The sequence below is a fragment of the Nelumbo lutea genome, chromosome 4 (assembly GCF_056320005.1).
Source record: "Nelumbo lutea isolate HS-2025 chromosome 4, American lotus-T2T, whole genome shotgun sequence".
Classification (NCBI taxonomy): Eukaryota; Viridiplantae; Streptophyta; class Magnoliopsida; order Proteales; family Nelumbonaceae; genus Nelumbo; species Nelumbo lutea.
This window is the reverse complement of record NC_142687.1, coordinates 37,248,738-37,275,078: the sequence shown is the minus strand read 5'-3', so window position 1 is coordinate 37,275,078 and position 26,341 is coordinate 37,248,738. Positions and strand designations below refer to the sequence as shown.

Genomic DNA, 26,341 nt, shown 5'->3' with positions numbered 1-26,341 from the left:
GAGTAAAAATTTTAAAATTTACACAAAATAAAACCATTTTCCGTTTTATGTCAAATAAGACAGCTCATGATGTCATAATTAAATAATAAAATCTAAAATTAGATAGAATAGATAGGAGATTATAGGAGAAATTTTATATACAATATAGGGTAAATTACAATGACCCATGGGTCAATGCAATTACCCCCTGAACTTTCATTTGTGACAAAGGCCCCCTCAAGCTTTCACTTTGCAACAAACACCCCTTGATTGTTAAGTTAGATAACAAAATGCATTAAGTTACTAAAATACCCACCTGAACTTTCCTGATATTCTTTTCCTCACCCTTTTCTCTTATACCCTAATGGACCCAAAAATACCTCTATTTCTCCAAATAAAACTAGCTAAAATAACAAGAATCATGTTGCTAACATAGAAAATTATCCACTCCTTTCTCCAATAAACCAAGAAAAACCAAACAAAACCTTAAATTTATATTTATTAGAAAGGAATTTCTACCATTTCATCTGAATATTGAATCTAGTAAAAAAGTCTATTAGGATCTATTAGAGCAATTGAGAGGATTTCAATATTATATTTAAAAAACTAATCAATTTTAAATCATTTAAACAAATAAGAAAATGATAGTTTAGGGATTTAAAAATTTTAAACAACTGAATTAGAATTTTTTCAAGGTAATTGACAAATGTGTAACTAGGTATTTGTCCTAAAATAAAAGCTTAGGGGGTATTTATGGCAAATAAAAACTTAGGGATATTATTATACTCCCATTATACTTTTCCCCTTTCATATTTGTTATTAAATATCTAATTAATAACTGTCATGCCATATAAAAACAGTGAAATTCATCTCTTTCTTCTCTCCCCTTATTTCTTTCCTCTCTTTTTCTCTCTTGCCTAATATTTAGGATTGTCAATGGATTGGGTCTTGTTTAGGATAGTGTATGAGTCCTGTCCCAATAAACTTTGTTTTTCATTTATTTATTTTATTAAATTATATAAATTATTATCTATAAAACTTTATTTATTTATTTAGAAATAATTACTATTTGTGGTTATGCATGTCACCATATAAAACAAAAACAATGAAAGTCACATCTTTCTTCTCTTTCCCCTTATTCTTTTCCTCTCAATTCTATTTCCCTCTCTCTCTCTCTCTCTCTCTCTCCGCCCCCCCCCCCCCCCCCCCCGCCCCTTCGATCCCAATATTTTGTAGGATAGCATGTACCAGTCTTGTCCTAATAAACTTTTATTTATTTTATTCAATTAAATAAATTATAATCTATGCAAATTTTTATTTAATTTACTAAATTATTTATTTGTTTAGAAATAATTTACTAACAAATTATTATTACTAGCAAAAAATAGACCAAAAACCATCCCAATTAATACATTCTCTCCCTATCTCTCACTCTCACTAGAGCCCAATATCTAGAGCTCTCAACAGGTCGAGTTTGGTTTGGGATAGCCTATACTAATACCATACTACTAAAATAAATAAATAATTTATATATTTATTTATTTATCTCAAAGGGTCAAGTCTAAATTGAGATAGCTTATACCAGTCCCATAATAAAATTTTATTTATTTATTCATTTATTTTATTAAATTAAATGAATTGTTATCTATAAGCACTTATTTATTTGTTTATTTTGAAATAACTTACTAACAAAAATTAGACCCACAACTTCTCATTTCCTCAAATTTTTTTTATTGTTGCTATTGATTTTCATTATAAAAATGAAAATCAAGGGAACATTGTCTCAGGATTTATACGTGGCAAGTTTGGCATTAATTAATGTTGACAACTTTTGATCTAAATGACTATAAGAATAAAAACACTGTTTTGATAATTTCCTGAAGAAAGAGGGTAATGGTGGATAATTGTTAGGAATGGCAATGGAGTGGGGTGGGAATGGGACGAGGAGCCACTCCCTGTTCCCGTCCCTACAAAAATCCCTATCCCTGTCCCCATGGGGATCCCCACTCATGTTTTTTTTTTTTTTTTATGATGTTAATCTTTTTTTTTTGTTTCATTTAAAAAATTAAAATAAAATAGTTAAAATTGACAATCTCTTATTAAAAAAGGTCAAAATATATTCAAAATTATTTTAAAAATATTAATATACATATATAATACATGCATGCATATATAGATATATAAGTAGGGATCCCCAAAGGGTGGGGCTTAAGAGCCCCAAGGAAAGTTGCCATCCCTAATAATTGTTGCTATATTGTTAATTTCCTAGAGAAACAATGCTTTTATTTTCTCATTGTATATATTGTTATTATTATTATTTATTCTCAACTCACCCCATTTGTACCTTTGTAGCTGTCAAGTGAAACTTCTACAAGAAAGTAAAATGTAAAAGACAAATAATGGTTACCCAACTAACAAAAGAGATTATCTACTCTTTGGTATTTTTTTTTTGTATTTTATTGATAGTTATTAATTAGAATAATTATCATGTAATCAATTATTATTCAATGTTGTAATAATCTTTGTACATTAGGTTATGAAAAAATATAATTTTTCAAAATATGATTTTTTGTTTTTATTTTAAGAAATTATTTTTCATATTAAATAATTTTTACTATATATATAGTTATCTAAAAAAGTTCGGTCATGATAGCGAAAATACATGATACCAAGAAAACCTATGGTCGATCAACTAGGGTTGGGACAATTAGGTCTGATTCGATGGACCTGATTATATATATATATATATATATATATATACCGATTCCAATCTAATAAGAATTGGGATAATATATCAAAAACCAGAACCGATTCATCCGTTCAAGATATTAAGAACCAGAACCGATCCGATCCATCAGTTTAAGATGATAAGAACCAGAGCCGATCCATTGACAGCCCTGAATCAACCGGCTCTCCATATCATATCTTTTACACATCATGGATCCTCCCAAATAAAAAATTGGGCAAAATCAAGTCTCTTCGTCAAAATTCACAGGTGCTTTGATGGCACGTGCGAATTTATTAGTCAGTTTACAAGCAAGTCGGCGAAAACAAAACCATCTCTCCTCATCTTCCTGGCACACATGTCATCTACCTTTCAACGCAGTAAACCAGGGCGGGGTGAGAATTCCCGAAACTCTAATAATGATATTGTTTTTGTCTTCTGTTCCGGCTTATCTTCGATTTCTTGTCTGCAACTGTCTGTACTAATAATGGAGGAGACATCAACAACCATCACCAGCAGCGACTCTTCTGCACCTCTGCTACGGCGTAGGCTGGGGGCGGCGGACTCGAATGGTGCTGGGACTACGACGCTCGCGGTCCTGCTAGGCCGGGCGGCGGGCCGCCGGGGGCCGTCGATGTTGGTTCGGGAGACGGCGGCGCTCCAGCTGGAGGAGCGACGGGCGGATTGGGGGTACTCGAAACCCGTGGTGGTTCTGGATATCGCTTGGAATTTGGCGTTCATTATTGTGGCGATTGTGATGCTTGTTTCCACTGTGGAAGAGCGGCCGGATACTCCGATTAGGATTTGGGTGTGTGGGTATGCGCTGCAGTGTTTGGTTCATGTAGTTTTGGTTTGGACGGAATACAGAAGGAGGAATATGCGGCGGAATCAGAGTCTGGAGGATGGAATGAGGGACTCTGATTCAGATGCGAATGACAGTGAGGACGAGGATGGAGATGGTGAGACTAATCGGAGCAGGAGTCGATCAAGGTCAGTAAAATTGAATTTTGATGCATACTTGCAACTTGAATCTGGCTCTAGCTCTTGTTTATTATCTTGGATGAATCATTTTATTGTTTTAAGATTTTTAATTTGAAACTTTGCAAATTATGTAAGATATAATATTTAATTACTCTTTCAATTGGTTGATTTGTTCTGTTTTTTTTTGTACTCTGCATTTCTATGGGTTCAATTTGCATTTAAATTTTTTTAGGGAGGAAATTCTCTGAATTAGTTTCTTCCGAAATATATGTATATATATATATATACATATTAAAAATATACATATATTTTACCATACTTTTTTTTTTTTTTAGAAAAGTTAACTGAATTCATTAAGAAAAGAGGGGAGGTACACAAGAGGGTGTACAAAGAAAACAAACAAACAGGGATCATATATATATATATATATATTAAAAATATACATATATTTTACCATACTTTTTTTTTTTTAGAAAAGTTAACTGAATTCATTAAGACAAGAGGGAGGTACACAAGAGGGTGTACAAAGAAAACAAACAAACAGGGATCAGACCCCTGAAATTTACACAGGAAGGATCTTAACACAGTATGGAACTTCTAAAAGCGCACCTAATTTTGCTAACCCATCTGCAATAGCATTAAGTTCCCTTGGAATCCAACACAGGTGTGCATTTGAAGCTGCCAGTAGATCCCTTGCCTCTGCCAGAAAATGACTGAGTCTTCACAGCCCAGCCTCCTGTCTTCCTAACCACTTTATAATGTTTGTTGAGTCTCCCTCTATGGATAGATGCTGAATGGATAGTCTGTTAATTAATCAGATTCCTGTAAGTGCAGCCATGACTTCTACCTTTGTAGAGTCAGCTATACCTATTGGCCATCTGTACACCCAGCAAATGTTCCCATTTTCATCCCTTAATATTCCTCCAATACCAGCAGCTGCAGGGTTACCTGAAGTGCTTCCATCAAAACTTAGAGTCCAATTTCCTTCCCTCTTGAGTGAAGGGCTCCTGTGGATGAGGGAGAGGGGGAGGAGAAAAGAAAAAAACCAGCATCCCTGTTTAGGTCATTTATAGAGGCTCCTTTAAATTTGTCTGAGCTGGAAGCCCACTGATTACATAGATAGGTAATGTGAGAGATCAGATCAGTCTTTGATTTAGCCTTATTCTCAAACAGGCGGTTGTTCCTTTCTTCCCAAACTCCCCAAAGTACAGCATGCAGAATTATTTGCCAATACACCTTACCTCTTTTACTCAGTCCTTTGCCTTTCCACTGATGGAGCAAGTCCTGGAGGTGATTTGGAGCCACCCAGCTGTACCCAGCTAGCTGTAAAAAGTGGCTCCAGATGTCCCTGGTTTCCTGGCAGTGGATGAAAAGGTGGTCAGTTGATTCCCCTTCTCTCAGGCAAAGGATGCAGACATGGTGGGAGATGAAAAGTCTACCAAAATTCTTCTTGTGCAACAGATCACAAGTGTTTATCCTATGTAGGCAGGCCTCCCATACAAAGAAACACACTCTAGAGGGGATGTAGTTGCACCAGACCTTCTTGAAAGGGAAGTGACAGTCTTGCTCCTCTGTGACCAAAACCTTGAAAAAAGAATTGGAAGAGAACTCGCCTATAGGGTGTGGTTTTCAGACACAGGAGTCTAGGAAAATTGGGGGAGATGTAGACTTATCTGAGGGAGAGGAGTTCAGTTAACTCATTGATCTCCAAATCCCTTAAGGGTCTTTTAAGTTTCAAGTTTATGTTACTCTCAGTTTGGGAAGAGGGGAGGCATTGGGAGATGGTTGCTTCTTTGTTTAGGGTGAGGTTGAGTCTAGGGTAGGAAATTGCTAAAGTAGCGTTACCCCACCACAGATCAGTCCAAAATTTTATTCTAGTACCATTGCCCACTTTAAACCTTATGAGGCGAAAGAAGTTATTAAAAGTTGAGATGATACCTTTCCAAGGACTTGATGAAGTTACATGGTTTAAATGAAGGTTGCAGTCCCAAACATTGTTGTCCAACTTGTACTTACTGGTGATGACAGCTGCCCAAAGTGAAGTGTTCTTCTCTTTCAGGTGTCCAATTTCCAGCCCTCCAGCCTCTTTAGATTTACAAGTCTGAGCCCAACTCAGTGAACTCACTAGATGACTTCTTTTCTCCCCTCCACCTTCCCAAAGGAAGTCTCTTTGAAGTTTGCCAATCTGTGTTCTGATTTTGGCAGGAATCTGGAACAGTTTAGAATCCTTTTCATATTGATTATGTTCTCCAGATTAGTTTCCAGGAATAGAATAATATCGTCTGCGAATTGGAGGTGGGTAATGTTGAGGGCACCTCTTCCTAAATTTAGAATTTTTGCCTTATCTACAAGCTGGCTGAAAACATCCATCACCAGAGTAAAAAGAAAAGGGGAGAGAGGACTTCCCTGTCGAAGACCTCTGCTTTCCTTGAAGTAGCCTTTGGACTCTCCATTCAAGAGGATTGAAAACCAGGTTGAGCTAATGCATCCTTTCATCCACTGCAACCATTTAAAACTAAAATCCCTCAGTTTCTGAACTTGAAAGAGGCAATCCCAATTAACTTTGTCATATGCCTTTTCAAGATCTAGATTAACAAGAAGACCCGACCTTTCACTCTTCCTTCTCTCTTCAACACTTAGGTTGCTATTAAAATGCTGCCCACAATTTGTCGACCTTTCACAAAAGCAAACTGTTTAGGTGAGACCAGATCTCCTAGAACTTCTTTGATCCTTTTTGCCAAGATTTTGTGCACACTCCCTACTAAACTTATAGGCCTGAAATCCTTTACTTCCAAGACCCCTCCTTTTTCCGGGATGAGACAAATAAAGGTCGAGTTATTACCTTTATTTACAACAGCTGAAGAGTGAAGCTCCTTAAATATCTCCAAGAGATCATCTTTTATTATGTCCCAACAGATTTGAAAGAAGAAGATAGGAAAACCATCTGGTCTGGGGGCTCTGTCTCCATCCATGTCAAAAACTGCTTCTGCCATTTCTTGTTCCTGAAATTCTTTTTCAAGTCAATTCCTCTTTTCTTCTGTTAGGGTCAGCCCATCCCAGCTTCTTAGTGTCAATTTTCTGAAACTTTCCTTAGAATAAATCTCTTTGAAATGGTTAAGAAAAGCCTCTGTTATCTCCTCCGCATCTTCCACCTCCCTTTGGTCAACTTTAATTTTTGAGATATGGTTTTTCCTGTGCCTTCTTGAAGCATAATTGTGGAAGAATTTTGAATTATTGTCGCCTTCCTTTAACCATTTGATCCTAGACCTTTGTCTCCAAAAGATTTCTTCCCTTCTAACAACATTCTCCCAGGAATTTCTCAAGGCTTCTCTTCTCTTCTTTCCTTCTCCATCCAAGATACCTACCTGTTCCTTTTGGTCTAGATCCTTGAGCTCCGAGAGGATAATACTTTTTTCCTCTTCGAAGGATTTGAACTCTTCTTTCCCCCAGGATTTCAGTTTTCTTCTTAGGTGTTTCAGCCTCTGTAGAAATCTATGACCAGCCCAACCCTCTACTGTACATTCCTTCCACTAGGAGGTCACTTTCTTTTAATCCATATCTATCATATATGTACCTAAAATAATAGACTTTACCACTTCTATGCTAGAAGCCTAAGATGATATAATCAAGCGTGGCTTGAAAGTCAAATAATTCATATAAAGTGTCTCTTTAACTTACATATGATGGAAAATAAACTTAATATCATTTCTAAGAGGTCTTAAATAACCTGAATAAAGCATTTTGTAGCGAGGACTTTAAAACAAGTCTCTCTTGACAAAACTAAATAGAAAGAAAGAAATGACAAAATATAGATTAGAAAACCAATTCTTAATTTAATTGATTTGAAGTTCGTGAATTGTACAAATTGTAAAATTCAAAAATAAAATGTAGGACAAACAAAAATCTTTGAAATCAAAACCCTTTGAAGTTTGAATTCATGATTCAAATTGTGATTCATACCATAAACAGCAAGATTTTGAGAGATTGTATGGAGACATAGTTATTTGATGCTTCTAGTCTGCATTAAGGGTCTATGGATCATATGTTGCAAACCATATTTCAAAATTCAAATTTTCAATTTCCTGAAAGAGTTGTAACTTGTAACTGTAATCAGATGTGATGATTCTGGGTTGTTTAGAGCGTCTTTTTTAACACATTTTACTTTTATTTTTTGATGTTTTCTTCTTTTTTATATGAAACACATGCCACATGTGGAATGGGGTAGCAGGCCTCAATATTTCTCCCATTTCTACTGTGTTTTTCCTGTTGAAAGATATCTTCTTTATAAAGCTTGTTCTTGGGCAGCGAATCGTTATGGTGGTCCCTGTTTTTTAGTTTATTTTGTTGATTGGTTGAAAGTTTTTGCAAGGGCTTTGGTATTATGTGTTGGTTTTGTTCTTATGTTAATTGTCTTGTTCTCTTGTAAGTCCTGATGGTATATTTTACCCATCCTTGTTCTCTTTTCCAATAAATTTCTTTTGTTGAAAATAATTAATAATGAATTTCACACTAGTTTTGATTTATTATTGGCTCAGGATTGCTAAGCGGTGTGAATCTATTAATACGATCTTTTCCTTTCTCTGGTGGATAATTGGCTTCTATTGGGTAGTTTCTGGTGGTGAAACACTTCTGCAGAATGCTCCACGACTCTACTGGTATGTCATCTTTGTGAGGAACATAGATTGATTTATATGTTCATGAACACTTTATTCTTTGAGATTGTTGAGCTTCTCACTAGAAGAGTGCCAGGGCTTTGAGCTGTAGCTAATTGTATATGCACAAGGCTGACTTTGATATGAATAGGGAGAATATGGTGACAGTAAAGCATCGTTTATGAGAATCAGCTCTTTTCTGAAAAGTAGCTTACAGTTGCTGTTTGAATCTTGTGATTCAATTTGTGAACCTGGCAATTTATAAAATTCATGTGATTCAAATCAATTCAATAGGGATGTAATTAGAAACCTTACTAGAATAAGATTTGTTTTGGTTGTTTTAGACCTAATTAGAAAACCTTATTGAGTTCATTTTTGGTCATATGTAGGTTAAAAAACCATAATATGTGGGTTAATTGGTTTTCAAGTTGAACTTGACTATATTATTTTAAGTTTTTTTGATCAATTATATTATTTTAAGTTGCTGGTGTTAAAGTGGTAAACTTTGTTGTATTTAGTACAAATGTGGTAGGTATGGATTAAAATAGTAACTATCTATATTTGTACAATTCCTCAAAGCAGAAACAATCTTATTATTTACAATATAATTGATGATTGAGTGCATGTTTAAGAACCCTTGGCTATAAGTCATATTTTGTATTTTTGTATAGCTTAGTTACATGGAGATGAGGCCTCTTATGCTCCCTGTTAATCTCCCAAATTTTAATTAATGAAATTTCTGTTATTAGTCAAAAGATAAAGGAGGAAAGGAATTCCCAATTTTGTCAATGGTGAAGTATTCTACATAGAGTTGGCCAAGTATCTTAAGAATTTCATATTTGAACCAAAAGTATTTTATCATGTATTGACTAATTCTTTTGTTTGATGATAGGGTATGGTTTGATTTATTTCCTATGATCATATTTCCTCAGTCTCATAAAAGCTACATACAAATGTTTTTTTATTCAATATGTAAAAATACATTGTAATTTTGGAATGATATATTGTTCTTAATGATAACTATGTTTTTGATTGCCCAAAAGGCAAATCAACATAAATAAGATATGCAAGTGGAAAAATCAGTTGATTCTTGCTTTTGCCATTAGAAATGGTTGATCCTCAAGGCTTTTGATAAGCCCAGTAAGAAGGAGATCCTAGACGAAGCACGTCAGGCCCATCAAGCCCACTCGAGAGTCCAGAACCTCACGTGGGTTACTCCACCAATTACATTTGTGTACACACCTCGCCCACATATTAAGTAGTCATGTGCGCTTAGAGGTTGTTATGGGTTGTACGGCATGCGCTATAAAGGCCAATACGTATTGCGTGAAAGGCAATGAATCATATTTGCAATTGTCTTCTCTCGCTCTCTCTTCTCTTTCTCTCTCGTCCCCTCCCTTATACCTCTTGTCTTCTACCTTCGTCCGTTTTAGGAGGGCGAGCTCCCTCGAACCAGCTCATCGAAAATCAAGGAGAAGCAGGGTCTTAATAGTTGGTATCAGAGCCTATCTATGATGTCGACGACCATGTCCTCGTCTGTAGAGGAACGTATTGACCGCATAGAAGGTGAAGTCCGCCAAACCACTAGTGAGTTGAGGGAAATCAAGGAGACCCTCTTAGCTCTGGTAGGCCAGTTCGAGCGAATCTCGTCAAGACCCAGAGCCTCGGAATCGGAAGGATCGAGCAGCAGCGGCGTACGACGAGGAGTCTACCCATTCAAGGCTGCTAAAATCGACTTTCCTTTGTACTCAGGTGATGATCCCATCCCCTGGATTTACCAGGCTGAACATTATTTCGAATTTCATGAGACCCCAACAGATCAGAGGGTCTCCATTGCTGCCATACACATGGATGGAGAAGCCATTATGTGGTAGTAATGGTACCAGAAAACCCACCCTCAGACCACCTGGCTAGACCTTATGAGGTTCAGGCCTTCCAGGTATGAGAACTTTAATGAATCACTCTCCCGAGTGAGGCAAACTGGTACAGTAAGGGAATACCAGAAGGACTTTGAAAGATTAGCAACCCGGGTTCATGGCTGGCCGGAGACAGCCCTAGTGGGTTGTTTTATAGGCGGCTTAAGGGATGAGATAAGGATAGAAGTAAACACCATGCAGCCGACCACCTTGATGGCTGCGGTGGGACTGGCCAAGCTCCAGGAAGAAAGACTGGACCAATTGCAGAAGTTGGGGAGGCTAAATGGTCCTCAGGCGGGCCTGGATCAGAAAGGACCCTACCCCAAGACTGATCCAAAACCGGGACCTCTACTACCAACGCCCACCACCACCCATAAGCCCGTTCCCTTACCAGCCCCACCGAGTAGGAAGCCGGGAGCTATGTCCCTCCCGTACCGGAAATTATCGTGGATAGAGATGCTGGCTCATAGAGAGAAGGGTCTCTGCTATAACTGCGATGAAAAGTTTGTTCCTGGCCACAAATGTAAGACCCAATAGGTGTTCCTACTACAAGTAAAAGGGGAAGATGACTCCGAAACCCAAATGGGAGACCCGGGTATACAGCAAATGGAGGTGGTACCGGAGGAAGAATACTATGCCATATCCCTACAGGCCTTGGTGGGTTACCAGGCCCCTAGAACTATGCGAGTGAAAGGGTGAAAGGGTTGATAGCAGGGAAGAGTGTTGCTGTCTTGATTGATAGTGGGAGCTCTTTGAACTTTATTACTCCTCGACAAGCTGAACAATTGGGGTTAGTAGTAGAGCCGGTTTCCCAATTTGCTGTCAACGTGGCAAATGGCCACCAAATCACATGTGATGGGAGGTGCAAAGCTGTGGAGTTGTGGATTCAGGGGTACCAATTCAAAGTGGACCTACATCCATTAGAGTTCACAGGGGCAGATATTTGGGCCCAGTGGTGTGTGACTGGACCAAATTGACCATGCAGTTCACCTATGATGGTAAACCTTACACACTGACGGGGATTAAGGCCCAGACAATAGCTGCAGGAAGTTTGGAAGCTGTTCTCAAGGCCTACCAACATGACTCAACACCCTTGCTGATGAGCATGGGCTCAATGCATACTGGGCCCACTCCGCTCATAGGAGGTAGTGAACCAACTCCAACCCAAATCCAGCAACTCCAGTTATTGCTTCAAGCCTATTCAGATGTTTTCCAAGAACCCATGACATTGCCTCCCCCTTGAGTCCATGACCACCGGATCCCCATTCAACCTGAAGCCCCACCCACCAACATCAGACCCTACCGCTGCCCCTATTACCAAAGAGTGGAAGGAGAGCGAATGGTGACAGAGCTATTAGACAAGGGTTTAATTCGGCCCAGCAGCAGCCCATTCTCATCACCCGTGATTTTGGTGAGAAAGAAGGACAGTAGTTGGAGATTTTGTGTGGATTGCAGAGCCTTGAACCGCATCACAGTCAAGGACAGGTATCCCATACCCCTGATTGAAGAATTGTTTGACAAGTTGGGCCAGGCTAAGTACTTTTCTATGATGGACATACGGTCAGGCTACCATCAGATCCGGGTCCACTCCGATGACATCCACAAAACTGCCTTCAGAACCTCAGATGGACACTATGAGTTCCTTGTGATGCCTTTTGGGCTGACCAATGCCCCTTCTTCATTCCAGAAGATCATGAACAGAATTTTTAAACCTTACCTGTGTCTCTTTGTTCTGGTGTTCTTTGATGATATACTAGTTTATAGATCCAGCTGGGCTTCTCATTTGGAACACTTGCAATGTGTATTAAATTTACTATGGCAGCATCAACTGTTCGCCAAGCCCTCAAAATGTTCGTTTGGGCGTACCCAAATCAGTTACTTGGGCCACATCATTTCTGGAGTACAGGTACGCATAGACCCTGAAAAGATTGAATGCATGATCTCCTGGGCCCGGCCCAACTCCCCAAAAGCTCTGAGGGGGTTCCTTGGGTTGACAGGTTACTACTGGAGGTTTATTAGGGGATATGGAGTTCTTGCAGCACCTCTCACACGACTGCTGAAAATACATTCATTTGAATGGGATCAGAAGGTAGAAGAAGCCTTTCAGGCACTGAAGGAAGCGGTCACCTCACCACCTACATTAGCCCTTCCTAACTTTGAGCTGGAGTTTATAGTTGAGGCCGACGCTTTGGGTATCAGAATTGGTGCAGTTCTGATGCAGCAGGGCCAGCCCTTGGCCTACTTCAGCAAGCCTCTCTCTCTACAGGCCCAAGCCATATCCACCTACGAGAAGGAGCTCATGGCTATCACCCTAGCAGTCCAAAAATGGAGAGCTTATCTTCTGGGCTGACGGTTCATTGTCAGGACTGATCACTGCAGTATCAAGCACTTGTTGGAGCAGTGAGTTTTGGGCCCTGACCAGCATAAATGGGCCTACAAGGTGATGGGGTATGACTTTGCTATCGAGTACAAGCCCGGACCCTCTAATGCAGTAGCGGACACCCTCTCCAGAGCTGAAAGTTTGTGCTTATTGGGCCTGTCTCGACTGAGCTACCCAGTGTCATCACAACTGAAACAGGAAGCCCAGGATGATCCCCAATTAACCCAAATACGGGCCCGAGTCCTGGAGGATGCGGCCCAGGCTCCTGGATTTACACTTCAGAATGGTCTTCTCTACTACAAGGGAAGAATGGTGGTGTCAGGTGAGTCCAAATACCATCAGGAACTACTTCGGCTATTCCATAACTCAGCCCAGGGATGACACTCTGGAGTTCTGTGGACCTATAAACGTTTAGCAGCCTATTATTACTGGAAGGGAATGAAGCGGATGGTTCAGAAGTTTGTGGCCCGATGCACTGTGTGTCAACAGCAGAAATACAGCACCCAGAACCCAGCCGGATTGCTGCAACCACTGCCAATACCCGAGCAAGTTTGGGAAGAAGTAACCATGGACTTCATAACTGGGTTACCCACATCCCAGGGGAAATCCGTAGTGCTGGTGGTGGTATACCGGCTGAGTAAGTATGCACACTTTCTAAGCCTCTCACGACCCTATACAGAAGCCACGGTGGCCCAGGCTTACATCTGGGAGGTGGCCAAGCTTCATGGGACACCACAGTCCATCTGGACGGACCAGGATCCACTTTTCACGAGTGCTTTCTGGAAGGCATACTTCATAGCTCAAGGGGTTCAGATGTTGCATTCCACTAGCTACCACCCTCAGACGGACAGGCAATCAGAGGTCATCAACTGATGTTTGGAGACTTATCTGAGATGTTTTGTGGGCGATAGGCCCAAGTAGTGGGCATAGTGGCTGCCCTGGGCTGAATACTGGTATAACACCACCTTTCAGGTGTCAGCTGGGACCATCCTCTATAAGGTGCTATACGGTTATTATCCTCCCTCCATACTGCCTTATGAACAGGGCACGTCACCGGTAGCTGAGGTGGACACACAGCTGCAGGAGAGACACACAGCTGAAGCTCCTCAAGTTCCATCTTCAGCAAGCCCAGCAGCGAATGAAGTTGGCCTATGACAAGAAGCACCGAAAACTGGAGTTCTCTGTGGGGGATTGGGTCTATCTTTGGCTCCAGCTGTATCGGCAGAACTCAGTGGCAAGGAGGGTGTCTCAGAAACTATCCCCTCGATTCTTCTGTCCATTTCAAGTGGAAGAGCGAGTCGGGCCTGTAGCATACCGTCTCTGCCTACCAGCTGAACGCCAACTGCATCCCATATTCCATGTCAGCCTCGTTAAGCCTGTGTGTCCCCTACCGGTACTATCAGTTCCACTCTCCCACCTTTCACCAAGTCAGGGGAGGTAATATTTGAGCCCATGATGATCAAGGACTTACGCTGGGTTTGCAGGGGAAGGAAGGTGGTCAAACAGGCCTTGATAGTATGGTGTGGCTTGCCTCATGAGGATGCCACATGGGAGGACTACACTCAGCTTCAGAAGCAGTTCCCTACACTCGACCTTGAGGACAAGGTCGTTCTTGAAGATGGCGGGATTGATAAGCACAGTAAGGAGATCCCAGACGAAGCACGTCAGGCCCATCAGGCCCACTCGGGAATCCAGAACCTCATGCAGGTTACTCCACCAATTACATTTGTGTACACACATCACCCACATATTGAGTCATGTGCGCTCAGAGGTTGTTATGGGTTGTACGACCATGCACTATAGAGGCCAATACGTATTGCCTGAAAGGCAGTGAATCATATTTTCCATTATCTTCTGTCGCTCTCTCTTCTCTCTCTCTCTCGTCCCCTCCCTTCTACCTCTCGTTTTCTACCTTCGTCCGTTTAAGGAGGGCGAGCTCCCTCGAACCAGCTCATCGAAAATCAAGAAGCAGGGTCTTAACAGCTTCTGTGTGTCTGGTAGAATATTATGTTTTGTTAATCTTTCAACTTGAGAGTTGAGACATGCATCAGTCCAAAAATAGTGTCTGGATATATCTCATATTGAATTTTTGCAGGTTGGCTGTGGTATTTCTGGCATTTGATGTGTTCTTTGCCATCTTTTGTGTTGCTTTGGCATGTTTGATTGGGATTGCTCTCTGCTGCTGCATGCCTTGTATTATTGCAATTCTTTATGCTGTGGCAGGCCAGGTATGACCAAAACAACGATAATCCATATTACAGGCATAATTTTTAACATATTAGGTGCCTTCCACTGACTTCACTTTTCCTTGACATTCTGGCAATGAATATGCAGGAAGGTGCATCAGAAGCAGATCTCAGCATCCTTCCAAGGTATAGATATCAAATTTGTAGCAATGAAGAAAAGCTTAGTGCAGGAGCAGGATCGATGGTTCCTATAGCAACAAGTGTTGGATACTTGGCAGATGAACTCGTTATATTACCTGAAGATGCGGTAATTATTCATTTATTTATTTTGACAAAGAAGGAGAATTTTATTAGGACAAGAAAGAGAGAACAAGATGGATGAACATCTCCAAGAGTTATACAAGTATTCAATAAACAAAAGAGCCCTGTATAGACAAACTTCCCTCAAAAAGATAAAATAACAAACTAAAAGAAGAGCTTACAAGGTGACCCAATCACCCTATTCCATGAAAGGACGGTGCTATGCTAAGGGTCCACCTATGATCCTGTATTGGCATGACAAATTATTTAAAAAAGTCAAAATGATCAAATAGAAATCTTAGAGGACACTAATAAAAACAATGTTTTTGATTAGATGACTTGTTTGTTTTATAATGTTTCATTGTTGAAAAAAACTTCATGGAAAAATTCCCAGTGGGCAGGGACATAGGGTTGTGGTCTTAATCCTTCCATCTGGTTTGTAGTGGCCAAGAAAATCTCCCACTGAAGAGTTTATCAGAGATAAAGCAACAGGAACTTCAAAATCCCTAAAACCTCCTTTGAAACGTAGATTCCAACACAACCTTGGGGGGTGGGGACTGGATACAAAATGAGAGACATCTTTTTTTTGAATGATGTGATTGTATAGAGTGAAGGGAATTAATCCTTCAATGGATTTTGCTTCCACCATAAGTCTTCCAAAAATTTTACCTCATTTCCTGAGCAAACATCTTATCTTTATAAATCTCAATTACAAGGGAAGCAAACCAATGGCCTTCCATGGAGCAGCCAGTGTTGCTCTTGAAGTTTTGTAATTGGATGTTTTTGAGAAATAATAGAGGGGTCAAGGTTCAAAATATCACAACGTATCAGTTTGTATTGTACTATACATATTGGTTTTCAGGTATCAGTATGCGAATTTTGCATATTGAGAGTATCGGTATTTTGAACCATGAGAGGAGTAATACTAGCCTTATTTTCTAGTCCAATTGGAAAGTGAACTAAACCAGAATGGAACTAATAGCTTCGTTTCAAGGATTAAGGTTGGCAAAGTCTCAAAATCTTGAGAATCTGATAGTGGAAGGAGATACAAAACTGATCTGGTATGGCTACAAAATGGGAGTGTGAATTAAAATTAAAATTTTAATTAAACTTTATATTCATAATTACAGAAAAATGTATTTAAAAAATTGTTGTGTATATTTTAATATATAATACTATATATACATGCCACATATATTTGGTAAAATATTATAAATACCATATATGCATATATAGGTTGGGGGATGGGCTACCTCCTGTCGTGTAGCCCTTCAATATATATATATATATATCATGGGCTGGGCTAGACAGGGTTAAGCACCAATGATTAGGGGTTCAGCCTAGGCCCAGGCCCGAGGCGGGCTTGTGTGCTTTCTGGGCCTAATGACGTTTGGCCCATGGCATTTAATGATAAAAATTTAATTATTTAGAATTTTTTAAATTAAATAACATTGCATGTAATACATGGAAAAAATATTGCACAAGGCCAAGCTAGGCTGGGTTTGGCTAGGCATTGGGCCTATGGCACAAAATATAAGGCATGGGCCTCATTTAATTCCTATGCTTAGTTTGACTTGGCCTATCTATCCTTTTATAGGTGAAGGCAAGGCCTTCATTTCCATTCTTGAGCAATGTGGGACTTGGAACAACATTCAATAGTGAGTGTTACCAATACATTGAGTGTTTTCCCAAGTCCCACATTGCTTACGAATGAGAATGAAGGCAAGGCCTTCATCTATATAAAGCCATGCCTAGGAGGACAGTTCTCATACTTGAGTTGATTCATGTTGGCACATGTGTTGAACATAAATATTTATTTATGTGTTAAAAGTTTTATATTTTATTTAAAGCATTTAATATAAAATAAAACATACTTTTGCATATATATGTCACATATGTCACATATAATATAGATAGAATGTATAAGATATTAAGTTGAATTTACTAAAACAATACATTATATACTATATTATAATGAAAAAATATTGTGTGTGTTATATATTATATATTTAAAAATATATAAAATATTGTATTATAGGTCGGGCCTGCACACAAAAACCTACACATGGGCCCATAAATTTGTGGGCTGGGTTTTTGGGCCAGGCCAAGAATGATCACCCATACAGGTAATGCTATTGCTAATGGATGCTAAAGAAAATGTTAAAAAGGAAACAACTATTTTGGGGTTTAATAGGGGATTAAAATGTTATACAAGGTAGCTTTGTAAGAAAAAGCAAGAAAAAGAGGGAAGAGAAGGTGTTTGCCTAACTATGGGATGCTTAGCATCAAGGATTAAAGTATTAGTATTGGGTATCGTATTGGATAACTTGGACATTGATACGGATACAGATACATTTGGAAAACACATGGATACACACGAAAAATATGGAAACACTTGGATACGATGGAAAAATGTATACAGATTCCATAAATATATTGTTAACAATAAGTTTAATATCAAAATAACTATAAATAATGTATAAATACATAGAAATTGTATATTTTAATGGTATGTATGAAGAAATATATTACAATTAATATAGCAAGATGCATGAATATTATACAATTTTATTGATAATGCATCAATCAAGAGTCCAAGACACAAACTATATGGATTTTTACAAATCAATACATGTACAAAGCCATTATTATTTCATTTCTATTAAAGTCCAAGGCACAAAATATATGCAATTATTACATTTGAATTATTATATCATTTTTTTTATTTTACTATTTTCAATTTTTAACATTAACATTTTTTATTTTACTATTTTCAATTTTTAACATTAACAAAAAAATCAACTAAAAAAATTTAATTCTCAAATGTTTGGTAAACAATATTTTCGTTTTTGTAAACAGTAAATATGTTATTATAAATGTAAATTGAAATATCAATTAATAATTTATAAAAACAAATAATCTTAACTTAAAATATATCAAACTTATTAAAATTTTGAAGATGCATATCGTATGAAAATTCATAAAATTTAATTACTAAATTAAAAAAATTATTTTTCTATATAAATGTAGATTAGTGGATTTGATATATTCAATTTATATTGTATTCTGAAATATTTTATAAACAAAATTTTTATTTTTGTAAATAATAAATACAATGTTATTTAATGCAAATTAAAATATTAATTAATAATTTATAAAAATTTTAAGATACAAATCATGTGCAAATTTATAAATTTTAAGTATTAAATAATTTTTTTTATTATTAATATTTTTTATTTGTATAAATTTTTTGAAATTAAAAATTATTATTATTATTTTTTAATTTGTAGTTGGAGTTGTTGAATATAAGTGTATGTTGCTTGTTTAGATTGCATGTAGACTTTAATGTTAATAACTGTTAATTTATTTACATGAAATAAAAGATGGCTTAGTGGTTAAAGTTGCATGCTCTCTTGGGCACTGCCGCACTGGATGACCTCGGTTCAAATACACTAGTTTGAATTTTTAATAGTGAATAACCTTTGTTGTTGAATTCAGGTTTAATATGCTTCTATATCGGTGCATATAGGACTGTATCGGCCGATACTATACTATATGTGCTGATACGGTGGCGTATCAGACCGATACACATGACTGACAGGATACATTTCCAGTAGTAACATAGTCTGTATTGGTTCGGTCCGATATCGATACGATACGCCCTGTATCGGGTGTATCATGCCAATATTTTAATCCTTGCTTGGCATATAATATGTAATCAATTCTTTATTCTTTATATGAAGAAATAAAATTTAAGTTACTGATAAAAGAAAGATTTCTATTTTTTCTAATGATAAGAAACAGTAATCATAGATTTATTAAAAAAGGTGAGCCCCAACTATATAACATGTTATCTTACAAACAGGAACAACATTAATCTGACTGCTCTCCTCTTCTTACATTAATCTATCCCAACTTAATGAGCAATACGGAAAGTATTCTCAGTATTTTGCATGTCTAACTAGAAACCATAAGGCTGAAGGAAACTAAGCTCCACATTTCAGCAAGTTTATGACAACTGGGCAGTCTCCATCTACTAGAATTCCAGTTCATCTCACATTGCAAATTTTAAACTTTGTAATTCTGACAAAAACTATTCTCCATTTCCAAAACACCAAGAAGATTTCTTTTAATAATTATTAGAACTGTGAAAACGTTTTATCTCTTAAAGTCTGAGTGACAGTTGGTATGTTTCAACTTTCAATCGGGCAGTTCAGAGGATTGTCAACATCTCTTCCCTTGTTCTGTTTTGAAATCTCTGAATGTGTAGCCTTTTTTTTTTTTTATCAATAACAGTAACTTTTATTAAAAATGTTAAAGAAAGATACAGTATCAAGGGAGAGGTAAAAACACTTAACCCTCCCTAGCAATAAGGATCATATTACAACACAGCCAAAAAAAGATTTGCTCTTCCCACCCCTTGTTTGGCCAAAAAATCTGCCACAGAATTGACACACCTCTTGGTCCATTGAACCTGAATTTGCATGTTTCGAGTAATCTGGTTAATTTTCTTTGTTTCATTTGAGAACTTCCACAAACTAGACTCTTCTCCTGCAACCAGTTAACTGCCAGCCTTGAATCTCCTTCCACCAAGTTTCTGATGTTCAACTGCTTCGCTCTTTTGATCCCTTCCAATGCTGCCAAAATTTCAGCTCTCAAAGAATCCCTCCAGCCTATAGGTGCTGAGAACATGGCAATAATTCGACCCTCTTCATCCCGGAACACTCCACCTATACCTAAAGGACCTGGGTTTCCTTCACTGCTACCATCAAAGTTTAATTCAGTGTATTCCGGAGCTGGTGGGGTCCAAATTGGATTGGGAGAGGAAGTCAAGGGAGCAGACCTAGCCACTTCTTTCAACTTTCGAATGATGTGTCTTGCTGAACAGCCTTCAAATATCTTCATAGACTTGACCCAATGAACCACCCTGACATATATTAACTCAATGATGGCTTCCCTGCTTTTTTTTTTTTTTTTTTCCTCATGAAAAGTTCTTTGATTTCTTTCCTCCCATACACTCCAGCAAACAGTTGCTCTAGCACATCTCCACAAGAGTTTACCTCTCTTTTTAAACCCCTCACTGCTGTAGTACTAAATAAGCCCTGCACACTTGAAGGGGGAGTCCATCTGCAACCAAAAAGAGAGAAAAGGCAAACCCAGATTTCTGAATGCGTAGCCTATTGGTCACCTGAATTATAAAAAACAATAAATGTCACTTAAATAGTCCATTCTTATTCCTGTTTTGGCCTTTTGAGGAGCTTGGCATACTCCTTAGGTTGTGAGAAAGGTGAGTGGCCTATGAAATGCTTAGGCTTACCTCTAGGAGATAACCCTAGATCAGCTAGCTTTTGGGCCCCAGTGGTGGAAATGGTTGAGAAGAGGTTAGCTGGGTGGAAGAGGAGGGAGGTTAACCCTTATTAAGTCTACCTTAGCAAACCTTTCAGTGTATTACATGTTAGTGTTTAGGATGCCACAGGAGGTAGTGAGGAAAATTGAAAAACTCGAGGGATTTTCTCTGGGAGCTGGGGGAAAGAAAGACCACTTGGTCAAATGGGAAAAAAGTGGTGAAATTGAAAACAGAAGGTGGGTTGGGAACTGGTAATGTTAAGATGAAGAATCAGGCTTTACTCATCAAATGGTTATGGAGGTTTCCTAATGAATATGAGAAGCTATGGCACAAGGTTGTGGTGAGTATTCATAGCATATCAAGAAATGGATGGGATGCTGGATGTCTTCGTAGAGCTACCTTGGCTGCCCCATGGAAGGCAATCCATGATTTTCATCCTACCTTCTTACATCATATCAGGTATGATTTGGCCTCTGGTCAAAAAATCAGATTTTGGGAGGATGTGTGGATTGGGGATACCCCTTTGGGTATTAAATTCCCTTCTCTTTTTGATATTTCCAGGTTTAAGGGTAGGCCCATTTCTGACTTCCTTACTCAGCATCACTTCTCTGCAGGATTGAATTGGAATTTTGGCTCCATTAGGAACCTTAGATAATCTAAACTTTCTATGATGACTGATGTTTTGAGCATGCTGAATTCAGTGTTCTTGTGTCAAGGTGGCTCAGATTCTAGAGTATGGGGTCCTAATTCTGATGGGGAGTTTTCTTGCAAGTCCTTTCATTCTCTGGTTGCCACCTCTTCTTCCTCTTCTTTCACGGTCAAGGAAATTTGGTGTTCTCCCATTCCCCCTAAAATTAGTGCCTTCTGTTGCGAAGTGTTTCATGGGAGCATTAATACCTTCAAAGGAAGAGACCAAATTGGTGTTTGTCTCTCAACTGGTGTGTTCGTTGCAAGTTGAATGGTGAGACTGCAATTCATCTTCTTATCTCTTGCCCGTTTATTAGCTTTCTTTGGGATTGGTTTACTTCTCTCTTTGGATGCAGTTGGTCTTCCTATTGCACCACCTTTACAGCTCTTTGCTGGTCCAATTCATCACCCCACCCCACAGTCCTCACACACAAAGAAAAAAAGGAAGAAGAAAAAGACCCAACTAACCTTGGTAAGAGGCTTGTATGCTCAATAAAAGAAGATAAAAATATCAAACTACCAATCAGTACCAGAAATAAAACATTAACAAGCTTATTGTCTACACACGTTATCCCTTTTCTGTGTAAAATTTAGAAATAGATAACTATATGATTATATAGTTTATTGTTCCGATACAGTTAAAAACCAAAAAAGTGTAAATAACTCATTGGTGGTTTTATGCTTTACACTCTACTTACAGGACCTTTTTCCCATTTGGTCCTCTCCTAGGTAAATGTTTTAATGATGTGTTTTAAACTGAGATCATCCTAATTCTCTTAATATACATAAACCTGGAATATCCATAAATGCAGTACTCAAATGAAGTACATTAAAGAGCATTAGAAACTAGGTCTATTTCTCCACCTGCCACTTTCATCCTTACAAAGATTGGACATGGTCCTGATACCAGATTGAAGACATTGGATTTTTGTACTAGATCTTGAGATAGCTGGGACCAACATTGGGTAATTGCCTTTTTTTCCTATCTTGAGCTTTAAGACATCACAGTCAGGTGTATGTTTCAATAATTAGAAACTTTTCCAAGTGAAGTGGATGGAATAAAAATGACATGGCAGCCAGCATTATCCCCATTAGAAGTCCTTTCAAGCTCTCACTGGGTGAAATCAATGATAAGACTGTCGGGTTGTAAAAGGCTATGGACCCGGTTCAATCCAACTCAAACCTGAACTGATCTGGCCTAGTCTAACCCAATTTACAGAATAGTTCCTAAGGAATTATAGAAAGTTCATTAGTTTGAAAAGGAAAAGGAAAATGTAAATAGGAGACCGATATTCAAATGGGGCTCCAGATACGCCTCTCACCTAAAGACATGAATTCTCCTCTCTTCCCCTTTGCTAGATTCTCTCTCTGGCGGTGTGAACTCACCACTGATTCACCTTCCTACTTTTTGTTTTCTCCTCCTAGAATTGCCACCTTTTTCGGAACTTTGGAGGTCAACTGGAACCACCATGTTCACCGGTCTATATAGAGATGGCAATTTCACCCGTCCCCGTGGGCCCCGCCCTGATCGGGGCAGGTTTTTTGACCACTGATTGGGGTTCGGGGTGGGGGCGGTATTTGACCACCCCACCCCACCCCACCCCAACTATATTATAAAACATAATATATATGTGTATATTTAATTATTAATATATGCTAATATATATTATGTTATATCATGTTATAATATTATATATTATATTATATTATATTACATAATATAAAATTGTTATAGGTAGGTTTTAAAAAAAAAAATTAATTGGTATACAAGTAAGAATGACGGGGGTGGGGTGGGGCAAAGTCAGGGATCCCCGTTCCCTGCAGGAATGGGGATGGGGTTAAGATTTTTAGCCCCATCGTGGTTCGGAGCAGGGAATTTGAATTTGGGGTCGGGTATGGGGCAGGCAAAGCCTGACCCCGCCCCACCCCATTGCCATTGCCATTACCTCATTGGCAATTCATAGTGGCTCTATCCCTTCAAACCCTAATTAACAGTGAAATACAGCATTGGTCTATCTCAACATTGATGAAGTTGAGGTACCCATCATATTCTAATTAGGGTTAAAGTTGATGGTTTGACAAATGATCTTTCTTTCGTTCTTTTTCACCTTGAGAGTACGTAATTCTCTCATCCACCTTGGATTTTCTTTTGTAGGAATGCTGTATCTGCCTAGGATCATATGAAGATGGGGTGGAGCTCCATTCCCTTCCCTGCAACCATCATTTCCATGCTGCATGCATTGTGAAGTGGCTCAAAATTAATGCAACATGCCCTCTCTGCAAGTACAATATTCTCAAAGGAAACAACGAGCAGGTGTAAAGAAAACAAAGAAGAGAAATTACAACCAGCGGGTGACTCTACTGATCCAGTGTATGTGTATATACAAAAGACATAAAAGAAGATATGCAGCTACGCGAACATATTTATCAGATTTGACAGCAGCTAGTCAATCGGGCAACAGTTAGAGGTCCTTTCGCTGCACAAGTTGCAGTTGGATTTGGATTGATCTGATGTATGGAAGAGCAATCATTTTGCAGTTTCCTCTCCTTTCTGAATGTACATGTAGTGGAAAATGGATTTAAGTTTTATGTACACGTTTTCTCATTTAAAATTAATGACTTAAAAATAGAGCAGACTGTATTGGTCTTATTTCAGGGCTAACTAATGTTGCTGTGGAGCTGGTTATCTTGCATTGTAATTGAATTTTCCATTCTGCAGAAAATAAGTTATTCTTGACCTGTGTTTGAAGCATCGGTATTTTTCCACGTCATGCATGGTTATGTATAATAATTGGGTTTGCGAGACCTTTATGGAGTATTGAATATCTTCTGTTGTCTATTATCTGCCTATTTATGCATCCATTACAGAACACATTCAGTGGGAAAATGTACTAACGCCCGTCTGCTTTTCGCAAGTTACTTTTATCTGGGTAAGTTTTTCTTGGAAAACACTGACCGGATAGGTGTATTTACCCATGTTCTTTTATTTTTCAAGTAAATAAGGTAATGATTATTTTAGTCATAAAAATCTATTATTAAAAGGGGTATTTTTGTCTCATTCAAGTATTGACAACATTTTCATGTGAGAAAAATATTATTTACCCACCTAGAAGATGGAATACCCAGGAAAATAAACTTTTCCTAATTTCCACGTAATTCTGAAAAAGGAACAATGAGATTCTTGGTCAATGGGAATCAAAATCCCATTGACCAACTTTCCCTCCTCTCAAAATCTAAAACAAGAATTTCCCCTAAATGTATATCAAGAGGATCCGGGGAATATACGAAGTGAACCATGTGCTAGGCATCTATCAACATGGACGATATCACAACTTGGCAACTCGATGGCCTATAACAAACCCATTATCTCACAAGTTTCAGCATCAACAGCCTCCACTGACACAGATTTTGCACACTGGAATCTGCCATGCATCCACCCCCACAACCCCACACATGCTGCAGCACCTTTACCATGTTTAAAAGCCCCATCAAATATATAGAATTTATTGTAGTCTCCAGCTACAGGATACTCTACGAGCCCCCGCTCCACTCTGTTGGACAAATGTTTCAATGTGTCCAATGCATCGCCACATAGCCCACAGCTTCTGTCAATACTATCGCCCCACCATCTGTCTTTTGTAAAAACGAAACCATGAAAAATCTTCCAAAGAAAAAGCTGGGTGCGAGAGTATAGCGGCATCTTCCGAAACCTGAGCCACCTAATCCCAGTTTTAATAGGGGTCGAATCTTATACACTCCCTTCCAGAACCACGAAGCACTTAGCTTCCCAGAAATTACAGGGCTTGAAATATTTCTGTTTAAGTAATCGAACCCAGTCCGCATTCTCAGTCAAAATCCGCCATCCAACCTTACACAATTCATATACTTCATTCTCCTGATCCCTAAACCCCTTCCATACTTGGGATAGGAGAACACGTACAATTACGCACCAACCCATGTTTCCCATTATTAAAAAAGTTTTTCATCAACTTTTCCACTTCTGCACACGCTCACCAGTAAGGAATTAACCGACATCACATAGGATTTGGCAAGGAAGGGAGAACACTGCTAAGCAAAACTGTGCGACCCATTTGTGAATTGTGACAACCGGTTAGCTTTCTAATCACTCAGTTTGGATCGTACTCTTTCGACCACATCCCCATAAACCAACTTTTTATTTTTTGTGATAAATAGAGGCATTCCTAGATATTTTTCTTGGTTCATTCCAGGAAGGACGAATCCGTCCTCCCACGATTTTTCACGATTTTTTATTGGTCCAAGTCAATTAATAAGCCAATTAGGATTAAGAAGGGAGGACCACTTATAGGTAACGGTAGCCTTACCCGTTGACTTCATTTGTGATTTCCCATCTCCAAGAAAAACCCTACAACGAAGCAACTCTTTTGGTGATTTCCCATCTCCAAGAAAATCCCTACACCGAAGCAACTCTTTTGGTGATTTCCCAACTCTCAAAAGTTTAAACAGAATGATTCTTCATCTACACGTCCATTGGTTTAATCTACTTTATTAGTAACACGTAACAATGGGTTTGATTTTTTTTTTCTCTTGTTTTGTTTTTTTTCTCGATTTAATAGTTTTTGAAAATTTGGATACTAAATGACATGTTTTAAAGTTCAGGTACTAACTTTAGGGTACTAAACTGAAAATTTTCCTTAAAATTATGTCAAACCTTCCCTTCTGGGTAAAATATAAAAAACCTCTCCTGTATTTTCTCATAATCATATAAATCTTTCTTAGGTTTTGATCTTAATAAAAACCTCCCTTAGGTGGCATTTGGAAGTAATGTAAATCAAGAACCGATGTAAAATCACATCGGTTCGGTTTTATAAGCGTTTGGAAGGAATGCGTAATCATGATCGACATAAAACTTCACTCTGGTTTAGATTTAGACATTTGGATGGAGTGGAGTTTTACATTGTGAATCGATGTAAAACCTCATTAAGCATAAAGTTTTACATCGATAATCGATGTAAAAACTATATCGATTTTATTGATGTAAAACTTTACACTTTTTTATCACAGTTTCAAAATGTAACAGTTACCTATATACACTGTTCAACGTAAAATGCCATCATTGTATTTTGTCTTTTTGAGGAATCTGGTTATGACACATTTCCAATATTTCCTTTATTCAGGTAAAGCAAAGAAATAATAAAATTTGGGAGAT

The 26,341-nt window shown here is 38.2% G+C and overlaps 1 protein-coding gene across 1 annotated transcript; it reads left to right on the top strand.

Annotated features, from left to right (window-relative positions):
• Positions 1–2,968: 2,968 nt before the first annotated feature.
• On the top strand, positions 2,969–23,905 carry LOC148855245 (E3 ubiquitin protein ligase RIE1-like). Its single transcript, XM_088983448.1, has 5 exons — positions 2,969–3,694; positions 8,221–8,340; positions 14,729–14,861; positions 14,968–15,126; positions 23,309–23,905. The coding sequence occupies exons 1-5, from the start codon at positions 3,063–3,065 to the stop codon at positions 23,471–23,473; spliced, it is 1,209 nt and encodes a 402-aa protein (XP_088839574.1). The 5' UTR covers positions 2,969–3,062; the 3' UTR covers positions 23,474–23,905.
• The last annotated feature ends 2,436 nt before the right edge of the window (positions 23,906–26,341 follow it).

Coding starts and splice junctions, on each gene's coding strand:
- LOC148855245 (XM_088983448.1), top strand. CDS start 3,063: ATGTCATCTACCTTTCAACGCAGTAAACCAGGGCGGGGTGAGAATTCC. Junction 14,862..14,967: donor TTTATGCTGTGGCAGGCCAG/GTATGACCAAAA, acceptor ATGAATATGCAG/GAAGGTGCATCAGAAGCAGA. Junction 15,127..23,308: donor TTATATTACCTGAAGATGCG/GTAATTATTCAT, acceptor TTTCTTTTGTAG/GAATGCTGTATCTGCCTAGG.